At 42.7% G+C, this 17,377-nt stretch overlaps 1 protein-coding gene across 1 annotated transcript in view; it reads right to left on the bottom strand.

Annotated features, from left to right (window-relative positions):
* Positions 1 to 17,377, bottom strand: part of RRAS2 (RAS related 2) — a 73,974-nt gene that overhangs the window by 12,856 nt on the left and 43,741 nt on the right. Inside the window, exons 2-4 of the mRNA XM_038407446.2 lie at positions 11,631 to 11,718; positions 10,619 to 10,721; positions 8,681 to 8,789 (exon numbers count right to left, since the gene is read on the bottom strand). Of these exons, the coding sequence (XP_038263374.1) occupies positions 8,681 to 8,789; positions 10,619 to 10,721; positions 11,631 to 11,718 (300 nt within the window). The remainder of the gene's footprint in view (positions 1 to 8,680; positions 8,790 to 10,618; positions 10,722 to 11,630; positions 11,719 to 17,377) is intronic.

The following is a 17,377-nucleotide window of genomic DNA, read 5'->3' as shown; positions in this document are numbered from 1 at the left end:
AGAGAAGAACCCTGGCCTTGTCCATCTTAATATTCTCCAGGGCCCTGCTGATCAGAGGGAAAGGCGTAGAGGAGCTGGCCTGACCAGGACAGGGTAAGGCATCAGAGATTGCACCCCTCCCGAGACCCCCCCCCCCCCGGAGCAGAACCGGAGCATTGTTCTGCCGGGTCGCAAATAGATCCACCTGGGGAGTACCCCACCTTCAGAAGAGCTGGTGAGCCACTTCTGGGTGTGCAGAGAGGAAAAAAATCCCTGCTCAGGCGATCCGCCCTCACATTCCAGGTGCCCGGCAGGTGGAAGGCTTTTAGGTAGATGTCATGGGCTATACAGAAGTCCCACAGACTGAGGGCTTTGTGGCAGAGGATCGGGCCCTGCCTTGCCTATTGATACAGACCATCAAGGCCGCATTGTCCATGAGGACCCCGACTACCTTACCCTGCAAGTCCGAGCGGAAGGCCATACATGCCAGTCGCACCACCTTGAGTTCCTTGACCTTTATATGAATGGGTAGGTCTTGTGGAGACCACAGGCCTTGGGTCTAAAAGTTCCCCACATGGGCCCCCTAACCCAGGTCCAATGTGTCTGACACCAGCTCCAACGACGGGGCCCTGTCCCTGAACAGGACCCCTTGGAGCATGTTTGGGATGGACCACCACCGCAGGGAGGTGATCACTGAGTTCGGCACGGTGAGAACTGTGTCCATTCTGTCCGTGGCCTGGGAGAACTGCGAGGCCAGCCAGAACTGGAGGGGCCTCATTCCGAGTCTGGCATGATGGACCACATATGTGCACGCTGGCATATGACCCAGCAGTTGCAGTCAAACCCTGGCTGTCGTCACCGGGAACCTTTGTGATCGAGTCGATGAGCCCTTTCAGGGTCTCGAACCTGTCTGGTGGCCTACGTTGTGTCCAGTAGCGCCCTGATAAACTCTATGCATTGGACCAGGACCAACGTGGATTTGGTATTGTTTATCAGCAGGCCAAGGGCAGTACATGTGGACAGGAGGAGCACCACATGATGCCTCACCTGCGACCGGGAGGTGCCTTTGACTAGCCAGTCGTCCAGATATGGGAATATTTGGACCCCCTGGCATCTGAGGTAGGCCCCTACCACTGCCACACACTTTGTAAAGATCCTGGGGGCAGTGGACAGACCAAATGATAGGACCTTGAATTGATAGTGACTCTGTCCCACCTCGAAATGGAGGAAGCGTCTGTGCCCCTTGAATGTGTGGATGTGGAAGTACACGTCCTGTAGATCGAGGGCAGTGTACCAGTCCTTGGGATCCAGGGAGGGGATGATGGAGGCCAGGGAAACCATGTGGAACTTGAGTTTCACCATGTAGTGGTTCAGGCCTCACGGGTCCATGATGGGCCTGAGCCCCTCCTTTGGCCTTCAGGATAAGGAAATGCCTGGAGTAATACATCCTGCCCAGGAACAACTTGGGCACCACGTCTATAACTCCTAGGTCCAGGAGCCGCCCCACCTCCTGCTCGAGTAGGGCCTTGTGAGAGGGATCCTCCGGAAGGGATGGGGGCAGAGGGCGGTGAGGAGGTAAACTGAAGGGTGTAACCTCAGGAGATGGTGTTGACATCCAAGGTGAGCCGCGACTATTCTGGGAGGAAAGCGCACAACCGATTGGAGAAAAGGAGCTTTATTGGGGGTAGGTCCCTGCTGAGACCTGGCAGGCTACCCCCGAGCGTCCCATCAAAAGCGCCTTTTGCCTGCCTGCTTGCTTGCCCTTAGAAGACTCAGGCTAGGGGGCAGGCCGGGATTGCAGTTGCGGGCGCTTTCTATAGTCCCACTGCTTTTTGTGGGTGGCCTCGTACTTGAGGAGGGCAGCCTGGGCAGGAGCCTGCTGCAGCTTGGATTTGGGTTTTGCTGGAGGATGGACAGAGACCCAAGGTCTGGAGGGTCATGTGGGAGTCTTTCATGCCAGGTAGCCTTGTGTCCATTTCCTCAGCAAACTGCCTTCCTGTCGAAAGGGAGATCCTGCATTGATGACTGCACTTCGCTGGAGAGCCCAGAGAGCAGAAGCCATGATGCCCGTCTCATGGACACCACTGAGGCCATGGACGGTTCAGCTGTGTCTGCTGCATCCAAAGCAGCCTGCAGGGTTGCCCTTGCGGCCACTGTCCCTTCCTCCACAAGCACCTTAAACTCCTTATTGCGTTTCCAGAGGGAGTCCTCAAACTTGGGGAGCGATTCCCAGAGGTTAAACTTGTAGCAACCCAGGAGGGTTTGATGGTTTACTACTCGTAGCTGAAAGCTTGACGATGAATAAACTTTCCTCCCAAAAGCATCCAGCCTCTGAACATCTTTGGCGGGGGCAACCAGCCCCGACTTCCAAGAACACTCCCTGTGGTTGACCCACTCGACCACCAAGGAGTTGGCTGCCGGATGGGTATACAGAGACTCATGTCCCTTCATGGGTACAAAGTACTTGTGCTCCATCTTTTTATAGATATGGGAGCCAACGAGGCTGGTGTTTGCCACAGGGCATTTGAAATTCTTGCCACCCCTTCATGGAGCAGCAAGGCCACCCTGATCTGTGCTGAAGGCGACAGCATATTAAACGGAGTCTGAGAGCCCTTCCATCTCCTCAGCCTGGAGGTGGAGGCTCACTGCCACACTTTTTAGGAGGTCTTGGGGAGCCTGGTAGTCTTCCTCCAGGATTGGGGGGCGGGGGGTGGGCCGCAATCAGCTCCTCTGAATGGGGCAAAGCCGGTGCGGTGCTTTGCGTGTCATCCGGCACCAGAGGATCCACCACCTAGTCTGACTCCAGGCATGGTACAGAGGACACAGGTCCCACTGACCTTTTTCTGGCCATCTAAAGATGGACACCGACAGTGCTTCCCAGGCTCCGGCCACCGAGCGAGCCCACACTGGGGCTGCACCGGAGGCCACGGTGCCCACTGGTACCACTGGGCCAGCCACAATGCTTGGTGCCACTGCACTTGCTATTGCACCGGCGGAGTCGGCTGTTCAGGCTGGTTAGCTTGGCCTGTAGACGGGCGGCTGTGAGGGGAGGCCGGGCTGGCATATGATCCACTGTCGTCTCTGAACCGGGAGCATCAGCAGTACTAGGACCTACATCGGCCATGGGACCACGATCTCGATGCGAAGGAGCGGCACTGACAGTAGTAGCTGATCTGTGAATGGTCAATGGGCGGACCCGTGTCGGCGAGATGCCGGCAATTGATGCCTGGGGCTACGATACCTTGGCGGAGACCTGGAACAGGAGTCCGAGTGGGAACGGCGTCGACGATCATGCCGCGACCAATTGCGGTATTTCATGTGAGAAGGACCATTGGCGACATCTGCCACAGTCCCGTCGATATTCGCTTTGCAAAGATGAGCGGTGCCAGGAGTCCCAGTCGGACAGCACCCATCCGGACAGTCAGTCCAGGTGGATCACCCTCGACACTGGCCAAAGCTCTGAATAGTCACTGGGCAGTGAGCGGTGTCAAACGTTCCCTCGACTGGGACCAGTACCGGGCCAGTGGCGACTGCAGTGACCGCAGCAGCAGCTTGACTCTGGAGCATGGAGTGGACATGGGCGGAGCTCCGAGCACCAGCATGGACATGACGCCCCTGGCTGCCTAGAGGGCTTCTGGCAGAGATGGCATCCAGACATCCGGAGAGGCCTGCTCCGAAGAGGCTGGGCTACTCCGCTCCACGCAAGTCAGAGACCTAGGTCCCGATGAGGATCAAGGACTATCCAACACGGGCATAGCCTCTGTCCCAGACTTCCCTCGGTGCCGCTGCAAAGAGGGAGTCTTTCCAGTCCTCTTGGCATGCCCCGTGGAGGGGGAACGGTGCCGACTGCACGATGTTACCAGAGGGGCTCCACGTACTGACACTGCAGTGCCAGGTACCAATTTGGAGCAGCGTGCTGGGGTCAGGGCCAGCGCTGACTCCATCAGGATGGCCGGGAGCCTAATGTCCCTTTCTTTTTTAGTTCAGGGATTGAAAGACTTGCAGATCTTGCACCTTTTGCTGATATGGGTTTCTCCCAAGCAGTGCAGACAATCCGCATGCGGGTCACTCCTTGGCACAGAGTGCCTACAAGAGCTCTCGACATAAAGCCTGGGGCGCGGGACATGCCCCAGCCTGGGCTCAATGACTGACTAAACTAACTGAATTAGCTAACTAACTACAGGTACTACTGAACAAACTAAGAGTTCTGGGGACGAGCTGCAGCAAAGCTGGAGCTGAGCAGTTCCTATGCACCTTCACTGGCAGCAAGAAGGAACTGAGGGTGGGGGGAGCGCAGCCCTCCTTATACCACGCCACAGGGGGGCGCTCCCCACTACGGGTACTGCTAGGGGGAAAAAATTCCAGCACCAGTGCACATGGCAAGCACGCGCACCTATTTTGGAATAAACATGAACAATCACTCGAAGAATATTTGATCATCTTTAAGTAGTGCATTAAGTGCCAGTATTTTCATAGGGCAGCAGGGGCCATTCAGATTGTCTAGTCTGCCATGTGTAGATTTTTTTCTCTTGTCCCCAACATGGCTTACTTTGGGATGGCTCTTTTTAGTAGTTTAGTTCAAATAGTTTAATAAGTTCTACATACACTGTAGTAAGTATTTAACAAAAGCAAGGCCAGAATAGTTCATCTTATTTGGAGCAACAGATGAGGTGGTCTGGGGCACTGAATTCCTGTGAGAATTCATTCACGGTCTTAGACCAGCAACAAGAAAGCTCAATCTCCAGCACAAAAGCATTTTACCCTTGCTGTGGCCAGCTCCAGCATGCCTGAGGAGCAGAGCCATCTTCTGCAGACCTTGCCCTGGAGCTTTAGCCAATCTTTCAGATGTCACAATCCCTGGGGGACTGCATGTACACCATTAGCTCTGGATTAGCCCATTATAGGAAAAATCTTACATTAATAAATTATTCTATCTGGCATATGTTCTCTTTCAGAGCTCAATACCCAAACAAAAGATGACAAATGCTTGTTATGCTGTGTTGAGATAAGCACTCAAACCTAGTTTGGTCTTATAGTATTCAAACACTACTGTATGGCCTGATACGAGTATCTGCTTCTCAGCTTTGTACACAACCCAAATTTTAGTCCTCCATTTACTCTGTGTGCTCTTGGACAAGTCATGTGATCTGCTTAAGTTTCTTCATCTTAAAAATACAAAAACAAAACAGGAATAATCTTCCCTTCCTTACAAGGCAGTATCAGGACTAGAGTTCATACAGAATTCCCAATATATCTAATGCTACATAAGCTTTTAAAAAATTTATATGCAAAGAATCGAGTTCTGCTATTGACTGGAGGTCCATTTTGCAAAGTCAACTAAAAACAACAACTCTAAAAGGATTGTATTGCAAGCGACTTAATCCACAGAAGTCAAAAACTTGCACATAAGCGCATGTTCTTCCATAATTGCAATCACTTTGTCCCCTAATAAACTACAGCTACCTTTTGGTGGAATAAGAAAAGGAGTACTTGTGGCACCTTAGAGACTAAAATTTATTTGAGCATAAGCTTTCATGAGCTACAGCCCACTTCATTGGATGCATGCTGTTTAACAAACGAGTGTAGTACACAAAAGTTTACAAGAGAAAGTGACCAATACCATAGTTAAACTGGAGTGGGAATTTAGGCAGGCAGAATTGTGTTACCTAAATTGAATCACAAGGACCTCTGTTTTAAGTCTCACTCCAAAGATAACACTTCTGGCAACACAGTGCTGTGCTGGTGCATTAGTTAAGTACTGACTCGGAGGAAAAACTAATCATCTACTAAACCACAAACCACTTCCCTGCACCACCTCAGTTCTTCCTTGAAAGCCTTCCATCCAGGGGCCAATGAAGGCCTGACCCCATTTAGTTTGTGATTAGCTGATAAGGCTGCCCCTATCATGTTACTGGAAAAAGCTGCTGAAACATTAAATGCCTTGTTCAACTGTCCTCCTTTTTAAAGGGAATCAATGTTATTTAAGTTACACTGCAACAATGCTTTATGAGAAACTATACAGCATGCCTTTATAAAAAGCAAGCAGCTGAGGATAGTGTTCACGCAGTCTTGTGTGCCAAACTGAAGGTCCTTTTTACCAAGCTATGACTGGCTGTAGTAGCAGTCTGAGGACTTGTTTTGCAGCCTATACTAAACACCATCCTCTTAAATCCAAATGCCTAGAAATAATGACAAGAGGGCCAGAAATATAAATAAGCATATATAAGGCTGCCTTGGAACCCCCAAAACTATAGAAGGATCCAGTAATACTGCTGAAATCTCATTACTTACCTCGCAGGGGCATTTTGTGGTTTAATGTTTGTATATCCCTTTGTAACTCATAGTATTTTTTTCCTTCAACATGCAGCCAATCTGGACATTATATTTGTAAATCACACCACCCTATAGACCTGCAGCAAGTGCCCAGTGTTTAATTCCATTAGCACTGCCCATAAAGTCAATATGTTACAGGGCTTGGTAACGTACCCTCTCCATCAATTAAAATAAAAACACACTGTGGTCTTGATTTCACCAACGGATTATGGAACAGCAGCTAAATAGTTTAATTGTGTGTTCTTACAGAATTGTCATTAATTAGATTCTCAAAACTCTGTCTCTGCATAGCATTTCAATAGTACCCACCGTATGAAGATGAAGGAAAAAAGCACAGTCAAAGCTAATGAGTTTTTTATTTTAAGGCCCTGAAGTATTGATAGTAGCAAAGCAAAGCTGAGTAGAAGAGGAAAGCCTGATTGTGTAAGCCAAAAGTCAAAGATACTGAGGCTAAAAATGAATAAGGATATTATCAAATACACAATGCTGGAAGTGGCAAGGATCCATACTACTATCTACAATCAATTAACATAATCAAACCATTTTATGTGAACCAGAAAGTTCTGATGGCGAAGACTACTTTGGAAATGTAAACAGAACAGCGGAGGTGCTGATGTCTGCCTGAGTGTAGAGAACATGAAATAGTATGTCTGTGATGCATGAAGTGCCCTTTCACCTGAATAGATACTACCTCAGATACCAGTGGTGTTACTCTTAAATATCAACATTGTTACCCATTGTATGTGAACCCAAAGTGTTCGGCTGTAACTAAAACGCCAAATATAAAATGGCATAAAGTGCTTATAGACATGAGAGATTAGGAATTCTCTGTCACCAAAACAAAGTTAGAAGTGACATTTTGAAGGTTTATGGAAGTGCTTTCAAACCTCTAAAGCCCTCAAAGTGATAGAAAAGTTTATAGTTTCATAGATTTTTGCAGCCAGAAGGGACTATGATCTAGCTTTAATTTTTTTTGCTATAAGTTGCACCTCATTTCTAGCCTGAATTTGTCTTGCTTTAGTTCAAACTGTGGAAAACTTCTGGTACATTTTTCTGTTAGATTGAAGAGCGGTCTATCAGAAATCCCTTCCCCTCATAGGTGCTTATAGACACCGATCAAGTCACCTCCTAAACTTCTCTTTGATAGACTAAAGAAGCTCAATCTACTTAGTTTCTCATTTTAAGGCTTGTTTTCCAAACTCAAAGATATTCTTGAGCCCTTTCCAGTTTTTCTACATCCTTTTTTAAAAAAATCAACACCAGAACTGGACGACATAGTCTAGTAATGGTCTCGCCAACACATACAAAAATACCACCTCCTCCCAACTCCTACTTGATATTTCTCTGCTTATATCCAAGGATTGCATTCACTCTCTCACCTAAAGAATTGCATAGGGAATTCATGTTCAACTGATTATCAACCATTACCTTAAGTCCTTTTCAATGTCACTACATTCCAAGATATTGTCCCCCATATTGTATTATGTTCATTCTAAGGTCCTAAATGTATGACCTTGCATTTGGCCGTATTAAAACGCATGCTATCCCAATGCATAAACCTCTTAGCAAGTGATCCAATTTGGTCTGCATACAGTTAACCTGTCCCTGTTATTTACCCTTCCATTAATTTTTAGAGTCATCTGCAAATTTTACCAGCAATGATTATATATTCTTCCACACCAATAGTAAGATATTAAATAGCACTGGACCAAGAATAGATACCTCCATGACCCCACTAGAAAACATCTGATAACTGCTCCCAATTACTTTTTCACATGTTAGCAGTTAGACAGTTTTCAATCCATTTAATATGGGCTACACTAATTGTTGCGTACCTCCAGACTTTAAAACATACCATTAGCTGCATAATCTGCTTTATATGTATATAAAACTTAGTTATACACAAAATGACTGTTGCTTTTACAATAAGAAATGCACTCTGAGTAAAACTTTTAGAGTAACCACCACTCCTTTTAGTGATAGAATTCTCTGCTTGGCACAAGCCAATTTGATGAGTAATATATTATGGAAAATTTTAAGAGCAGGAGAATTAGACATACTTATGCCTAAGATCTCTCAATAAATTTATCCTCAGCCTCGCTTCCAAGAGTCAATAAGAGAAGCTGCTGTAGCCAAAAAAAAAAAAATTGATCCAGAAACAGTTCTCCCTAAAGAGAAACGTTAAGAACCTCAACTATAGCTGTTGTCTAATTTCCTGTACTTCTCTTCCATTATGATTAATTACAAATATTTCATGAAAAAGTCATTTGCTCCAATTATTAATTTAATGTTAATCTTCTGGACAACAATTTCTACAAAAACCATAAAGAATTAGGATTCTTGATATACAATAATGCCAAGATTTTACCTGTCTTTGATGATCCAGATCGGCTTTGTTACCAACTAGAATCATAGGAAATTCATCACGGTCTTTCACTCTAAGTATCTGCCTTTGAAACTTGTAGATTTCTTCAAAACTGAAAAAGAAAAGTAAGGAAGATTTGCATGTACTAGTTCGTGGATTCTTAATCTAGGGTGTCATGAAAAATTGGAGTGGGATTACAGCCACCCCCCATGTTTATGGCTAGATAAAGACAGGGTTGCAAGTGTCCTAAAATAAAATACTGTTTCATCCTGGGTCACCATGGCTCTATGATTAGGGAACCACTGAGCTAGTTCATCCAATTACAAGGATTCATAACACAAATCAGGACTGTGTAATCTATAGGACTTATTCTGATCTTTTAGAGAGTTGTAATGGAGCATGCCCTGCCTAGCCTAAGGGTAGGGTTGATGCAACTTTACAGGTGTCTATTTTCTTCATTGAACAGCAACTCAATATTAATATCGGCTATGGTATATACGTAAGTTGGAAAAGGCACTCCCACTTAAGACAAAAGAAGGTTGCGTTTAGGCAGCAAGAGCCTTTTGCTAGTTTCCAGATAGCTAGGAAGGATATAGATTTTATTCTTGCACTCAAATATAGGACAATTGTTTTAAATAAATTTCAAATATGATTTAGGCTCTTAATTCTAGGCACCTAGGTTTGAAATTGCTAGCCAAAAATACACTGCATCCATTCCATACATGACTATTGAGGCCAAAATTTCAGATAGTATCCAAGAAAGCCAACTCGTCTTCCCAACAAAGCCTCTACAGCTATTTCTAACATTTTAAACCTTTGCATTTAATTATAAAAACCCATCAAATTGGGGATAATCCTACTGCCCAGAAATAGAAGAAAAGTGGAAGTGCTATCCAAGTAAATTAATTGTCGGGTTTGCTGTCTACTAGATAAGAGCAGCAAGCATAGTAACACCAGGCACAGCAACACTGAGCTGGCACGGTGAAGGGTGCCCAGAGGGGCTGAGGAGTGAAGCAAAGAAAACAGAGCTGCCTTAGGGAAAAGGGAAGGAGAAAGGGCGGACCAAAACAAAAAGCTACCAGTGCAATCAATGAAGGATACCAAGCATAGGTGTCACATGCCCTTACCAAGAACTGCTCAATAAGCCTGCATGACATGCTAAGCCAGCTTTAAAAGTTCAGTTAATATTTGGGGGGGGGGTGTTTTGGTCTTGATGCATTTGGTTCCCTTCCCTCCAACCCCCGCTCTTGTTTTCCTATTTATAGTTTAAAGTCACTTATAGCATTGGGTAGGTGCTTTAATGAAACTGAAATACAGTGTAGACCAGTGGTTCCTAACTAAGGGTACGTGTACCTCTGCGGGTACACAGAGGTCTTCCAGGGGGCACACCAACTCATCTACATATTTGCCTAACTTTACAAGAGGCTACATGAAAAGCCCTAAAAAAATATCAGTACAAACTTAAATTTGATACAGTGACTTGTTTATACTGCTCTATATCAATGTTTCTCAACCTAGGGGTCGTGATTTTAAAATCATATGGTAAAAATGAGAAAGTAAGCAATTTTTCAGTAACAGCATCAGCTGTGACACTTTTGTATTTTTATGTCTGTTTTCATAAGCAAGTAATTTTTAAGTTAGGTGAAATTTGGGGTACACAAGACAAATCAGCCTCCTGAAAGGGATACAGTAGTCTGGAAAGGTTGAGAATCACTGATGTAGACAATTAACAGTTTAATTTTGTCTAGCCATATTACCCCAGCTCCCTCTTAACTACAATTTGAGGGAATATTAATTAGCCACTTAAACCCAGGAAGCAATGGCAAAAGTTTGTGCTTGCAACAAGTACCACGTGGTTATTCTAGTAGAAACTGACACAGCAAACAGAAAGTTATCAGATGGAGTACTGGCACATGCTTTCATAGTTGATTTCAGGCTTACCTTCCTCTATCAGTGACTGAGAAGACCAGAAGAAAGCCCTCCCCAGTCCTCATATACTGTTCTCGCATAGCTCCAAATTCTTCTTGTCCTGCTGTATCCAGAACTGAACAGAAGTAGGAAAAACTAGTTACTATACTTCATGCTCCTGGTTTGTGAAACTTTTCCTCCTGAAACAGTTGGAGCACAGCAGCTTCATTTTTAAAAGGGATGTTGTTTTATGAACTATGACCCTCCCTAGCATATGGAAAATGACTTATCTGTAGTTTTTCTTCCAGTGAAGATATATTGCAAGAATCTTACTCCTAGAACTTAGCAAGATGCTGGTGGGATTCCTAACTCAAGGTTTTTTTTGACTCTTCAGGGCAGTGGCCCAGTCATAAGCATTAAGTCTGGCATGAACCAGACCTGAAGAAACAAAAAACACTAGTCTCCTTTTGACCAGTTTGCCAGGCAAAAATAGCTGTTGAGCATACCTAAATGGGAGTCTTAAATCAGTGTTAACAAGAGGGATCTCACTCGAATATTTGGAGGGCAGCATTTATACTCTGCATGGGTGGCAAACATGGCAGCCAGTACATTGTATCCCAGAACCACTGCTCATAAGAGTTAAGGAAGTTCTGGTAGTCTTGTACTTGTAAGAAAGTCTTGTAAGAAAGTAAGGCCCAAGAACAATGCAGAGGATATCTTTAGTGAATAGAAGCTGCAGGTGCTCAAAAACAGAGAAGCTATTTATTTAGTTGCAGACACATTAACATTAGGCATTTAGGCTTAGTGTCAATTTAAAGAAAGCTTTAAGTTTGATTAGCTCTTTGATAGTCAATGAATATGCAATTAAGACTAGAGTACAAGTTTTTAATCAGGTAGTCATGAAAGCATCATAAATCAAAATACTTACCACAATACAATTTGATTCAGTACCACCCTCTTAAAATTCAAGTTCAAATAAATAACAGTTACAGATCATCATCAATATTTAATTATGCTTTTTAAAAAAAAACAAAAATAAACTTACTGTCCAACCGTGCTGCTTTCTCATCTATCACACACTGTTTGGTGTAGGAGTCCTCAATTGTCGGATCATAATCCGTGACAAAGTAGGACTGCAGAAAAACAGAATTTATGCATGTGCACAAGACATATATACAATACACTGTTTAATGCAATGTTATTAAATATTTTGCAGTCTATCAAACGGTTTTCTGCACTCAACAAATGAAAAAAACTCAGTATTTCATCCAAATCAGACTCTCCACAACATCACAGAATCTGCACACACCAAAAATCTGAAACACATTTCTTGCCCAATTTCATTACGGGTATGTATATCTGTATTGCAAAAAAAAAAAACCCACACACACACACACACACCTGGCAGTGCAAGCTCTATGGGACTAAAACAAAGCAGTGTAAATGTTCCCACTCGGGCTTGAACCTAGGCTTGGAAACCTGCTTCGGGGGAAGGGTTTGAAGTAAATGCTGTGGGTGTTGCTGACAGATGTAAGCCCAGACATCCCATGTGGTTATAGGGAATACAAAAAGGAGGAGACAAGAGAAGAGAAGACATCTTAAGCACTAGAACTACAAGTATCAGTAGCTAACAAAGATCACAGAATCTGCAAAAACAAAGGATTGTATCATGGAAGGACAGCTACTGAAAGAAAGCCATGAAAATTGTTTTGACTTGGCATCTTACCAGCCAACAACAACATTTAAATTGCAGTTAGAAACCAGAATCTTGTTTTAAGTGTTGTATACTCTAGTCCATTTGTCATCCCACTTTCATATAAATCCCTAAATATAATTTTCCTGTGCAGAACAGTAAAGCCATTCTTTCCATTCTTCTGAAGCTCTAATTCAAGGTAGACTCAGTGTTGCTACGCAATTACAGCTACTTCCTCAGTTTACAGTACTTCCCGCTGTTCTAATGTATAAAAGCAATCTTATCATGGACCCTAGAGAAAGTCAGATATATTTAATTCGCAACCACCGCTACAATTGTCTGATGCTTTATCGTAAGAGTAAGGAAATCAGAAACAGAAGAAAATGGTTTTAACTGTCCAGAGATCAGTGGATGTGTTGTAATTTAATTACTTTTCACTGTAGATATCAACTATCCATTGAAATGTATCCACCACAGTTCTGTCACCTCCACATTCTGAACAGGGGCAATAAAGTAATTCCAAGTGGAATTGCCTCTTAACGAGTACAATAAAACTTACTGAAATCTCTTCCACATGCATATATCCCTTTTTTAATCCCTTAAATTAAGGGAGGTATTGCCAATTCGGAGAAGGATCGGGATATTATACAGGAGGATCTGGATAACCTTGTAAACTGGAGTAATAGTAATAGGATGAAATTTAATAGTGAGAAGTGTAAGGTTATGCATTTAGGGATTAATAACAAGAATTTTAGTTATAAGCTGGGGACGCATCAATTAGAAGTAACGGAAGAGGAGAAGACCTTGGAGTATTGGTTGATCATAGGATGACTATGAGCTGCCAATGTGATATGGCTGTGAAAAAAGCTAATGCGGTTTTGGGATGCATCAGGAGAGGCATTTCCAGTAGGGATAAGGAGGTTTTAGTACCGTTATACAAGGCACTGGTGAGACCTCACCTAGAATACTGTGTGCAGTTCTGGTCTCCCATGTTTAAAAGGGATGAATTCAAACTGGAGCAGGTACAGAGAAGGGCTACTAGGATGATCCGAGGAATGGAAAACTTGTCTTATGAAAGGAGACTTAAGGAGCTTGGCTTGTTTAGCCTAACTAAAAGAAGGTTGAGGGGAGATATGATTGCTCTCTATAAATATATCAGAGGGATAAATATAGGAGAGGGAGAGGAATTATTTAAGCTCAGCACCAATGTGGACACAAGAACAAATGGGTATAAACTGGCCACCAGGAAGTTTAGACTTGAAATCAGACGAAGGTTTTTAACCATCAGAGGAGTGAAGTTTTGGAATAACCTTCCAAGGGAAGCAGTGGGGGCAAAAGATCTATCTGGTTTTAAGATTCTACTTGATAAGTTTATGGAGGAGATGGTATGATGGGATAATGGGATTTTGGTAAGTAACTGATCTTTAAATATTCAGGGTAAATAGGCCAAATCCCCTGAGATGGGATATTAGATGGATGGGATCTGAGTTACTATAGAAAATTCTTTCCTGGGTATCTGGCTGGTGAATCTTGCCCATATGCTCAGGGTTTAGCTGATTGCCATATTTGGGGTCGGGAAGGAATTTTCCTCCAGGGCAGATTGGAGAGGCCCTGGAGGTTTTTCGCCTTCCTCTGTAGCATGGGGCATGGTTGACTGGAGGGAGGCTTCTCTGCTCCTTGAAGTTTTGAACCATGATTTGAGGACTTCAATAGCTCAGACATGGGTGAGGTTTTTCATAGGAGTGGTGGGTGACATTCTGTGGCCTGCGCTGTGCAGGAGGTCGGACTAGATGATCAGAGTGGTCCCTTCTGACCTTAGTATCTATGAATCTATGAATCTATAAATGTAAGGAACTTGTCAAATTAATTCTGCTCTACTTTAAGGTCTCACGTAGTTTTGCCTCCCCATCATCTTCTCATTTCTTCCCAATCCTTCAACATTACTACTTTAGTTTCTCTCCCATTTTCACTTTGTTCCTTTTGTCATGCTGCTCTATACAATTCAAGCCATCTCCAATAAGCACCTTTGTTCTCTTCTCCTTATGGAGAAATAGTAAAAAGCACTTACATCACTTAGGAAACCATGTCTATCGAAAGTCAATGGAACTTAAGGCACTTGGGGTTTGGAATAAAATTTTCCATTCATCCAACAATCAATCATCCCTTCTTTCTTCCTCCTTCACCAAATCTCATTACCCTTCCATTCCCAAACTATTGGGCTGTGTCTAGATTTTACAACCTAAAATAATGAAGTCTCTTCAGGGCAGGGAAAACAATTTACTAAACTTGGAATTACAAATTATGTTTACGTTGTCCGTTGAGCCATGTACATACATTTCCAAAACATTGCAATACACATCTCCCACAACCACTCAAGTTTCTGGCTCCATCTCCTCTCATCCCTCTGTACTGAATATTAGCAATTTCCCCCTCTTCCCCCACCCCCAGGGACAGAGCATCAAGCCATGTCACTAGTAGTGCCTCATGAGCATACAGAAAAATCAGATTCGCATATCTAAATATTCAATATCTTATATAATGAGTTATGAACAGTGTACAAAAAGGATATTCATTTATTTAAGGAGGTTAACTAGAGAGGGTTGGGTGCACATGCATACAAAGAGATATGGAAACAGACTGCCAGATTCAAAATGCATGAACAGTTTACTGTGCTAGTTTCCTTGTTGATCTGCCAAAAGACTTCAGATCAGATTGTTACCCTGTACTTGGCTATGTCCCTCAGAAGCTACAACTACATCAAGTTGTGTAATGGTATGTCCATTTTGGACTTAGCTCCAGCAGTAACAATGAGTGGCCTATGCAAGATTTACATACACCCATAAAAAAAGACTTAAAATATCAGCTACCACTAACTCAGTTTTATAATACAGTATTTAGAAGTATTTATCAGTGTTCCTATATGCTCCACTTATAGTTGTGGTTTTTCATTTGAGAGGGTCATTTTCAGAGGTTTATAAACTTTGAAATAGGCTGTCAGCACATGCAAACAATTTTTGGAGAGTCATAACTGTCAAATTTTGGTACTTCTAAGGAGACAGCAAAAGGTACATCTGACACAAACACAGCCCCTTGTCAAATTTTGAGTCCCTGACTAGAATCCTGGAGTTAGAGCTTGTCAGCGAAATGGTGGTAAGAATTTTTAACACAGGCAAACACTCATTTCCCCATAACCTCAGTTTTGACTGAAATTTTAAAATAAGTCAAGTCTCAGGCAGACGCCCAGCAAGGAAAATTTCAGCCATAATTGTTAAAGTTTGACATAACTACGAGCCAATTGAAAACTGGGTCTTATAACATGGCCATTAGGCAACCTTGACTGTAGGCACCACCTTCAGTTCCACCTATAATTACAGAATCGTAGCATGTCACCAACTGTATTCACCACTATACAACCTCTCGTGTGTGTATTTGGAGTAGTTTCTACCTCCAAAGTCAACCGACTCAGTTGAGATGCATGTTGGATCATATGCTGAACAAGTACTAGTTTCCTTCAAAACCAGCAGCCTGGCAAAAGCATCTTGTGCAATACGTTGGTATCAAGCCACTTGTGTAGTGTTACTTGATTATGTATGTCTGATTATATGCACTGTGAATTCCTTGAAACTAATGGATTATACAGCTAAATACATTCTGCACCTGCTAAGCTACTTAGTAAAGTCATGAATATTAGTTGTCATTAATACAACACTACACAACAACCAGAGCTCTTGCAAAAAAAAAAAAAAAACCTATGCAATCTCTCAAATCTAAGCTGTTTGTCAAATTAAGCAAAACGCATGTTGTATCCTGCCTGAACAAATGAAATAAACACATTTCAAACAAAGTAACAGATTCACGGGTAGTTTCAAAACAAAGTTGCAACATAATTATATCAAAAATCTGCAAGAATTGAAGGATTTGGTATTTTTACTTTGCCTACATTAAAATGTTCCTGGTTTTGAGCACTGTCATGGACGTCAAGATATTTAGAGCATTCGACAGAATCACCACCTATATAATCAAGTCTGCCACATCTATAGGTTCCATACTGCAAATTCATGCAAGGCCACAAAAATAAGATAGTACCAAAGCTGACTCAGCTTTGTACTTTGCAAAAGTCAGGCAAGTTTAAAAGAAGTAGATATTCAATTTTAGGACTATGACAGTGAGAAAAGCCTAGCTGGACTACATACCGGGAAATAAATTTTAAGAGAAAAGAAAAAGGTAAAGATTTTTATTTATTTTTAAAATTCACAGAGTAAAGTTGCATCTAAAAATGTGTATCAAATTATTGGCTTATCATTTAGTCAAATACAATATAAAAATGAACACCTCCAATATATCAGTGTAATTTAAAGCAAGTATTACAATTTATATCCATAAAGCAGGGCAAGAGAGGAAATATTCTAATGAGTTAAATAGAAAAGAAAAATGATTCAAATCAGAGTCAAGTCTGAAAAGAGCTTCCAACAGAGTTTCTAAAGACAGAAAAGATATAATACCAAATCCTCTCTAAGTATTTTCTACCCTCTTTCAGGAGGCAAGTCTTCTCCCCCCCCCCATACATAGCTCAAAAAAGATCAGAGTTTGTAGTTATTATACCATTAGATGCCTGTCAAATTCTGAAACAAAAGCTTGTCATTTGAATGGAAGCTCACAAGAGTTTGCAATTCAAGTCAGCATCTTAAATACCATACTGTTCAGTACTGATCTCAAAGAAGTAAAAGCACATGCAAATACTAGGTTATCTTACCTGTAAATTGGGATGTCTCCAAACTATGTTTTGTCTAGATTATGAAAGTTTGCACATGTATAGCTATATCAATATACAGTAATTTAATAGTGTACATTTCCCTAATCTAGGCAAGGCCTTACTTTCCCTTACTTAAGGTGCAGTCTTTTTAGCAGTAAAATTTAAAATAGGAGCTGCTAATTCCCTGAAAAGATGCATCACAGTGCTATCAACATATAGCAAGCCTGGTTCACAATTTTCTGAACTAAATTATTTTGAGAACTTGAAAGCAAACACGATAGGTGGTTGGGCAAAATGAATCTCCTCAGATTGGTTACTTAATTAAGTAACCAAAGTCATCTCTCTC

Source organism: Dermochelys coriacea, chromosome 6 (assembly GCF_009764565.3).
Source record: "Dermochelys coriacea isolate rDerCor1 chromosome 6, rDerCor1.pri.v4, whole genome shotgun sequence".
In the NCBI taxonomy this organism is placed as follows: Eukaryota; Metazoa; Chordata; order Testudines; family Dermochelyidae; genus Dermochelys; species Dermochelys coriacea.
This window is presented reverse-complemented; position numbering and strand designations above follow the sequence as displayed.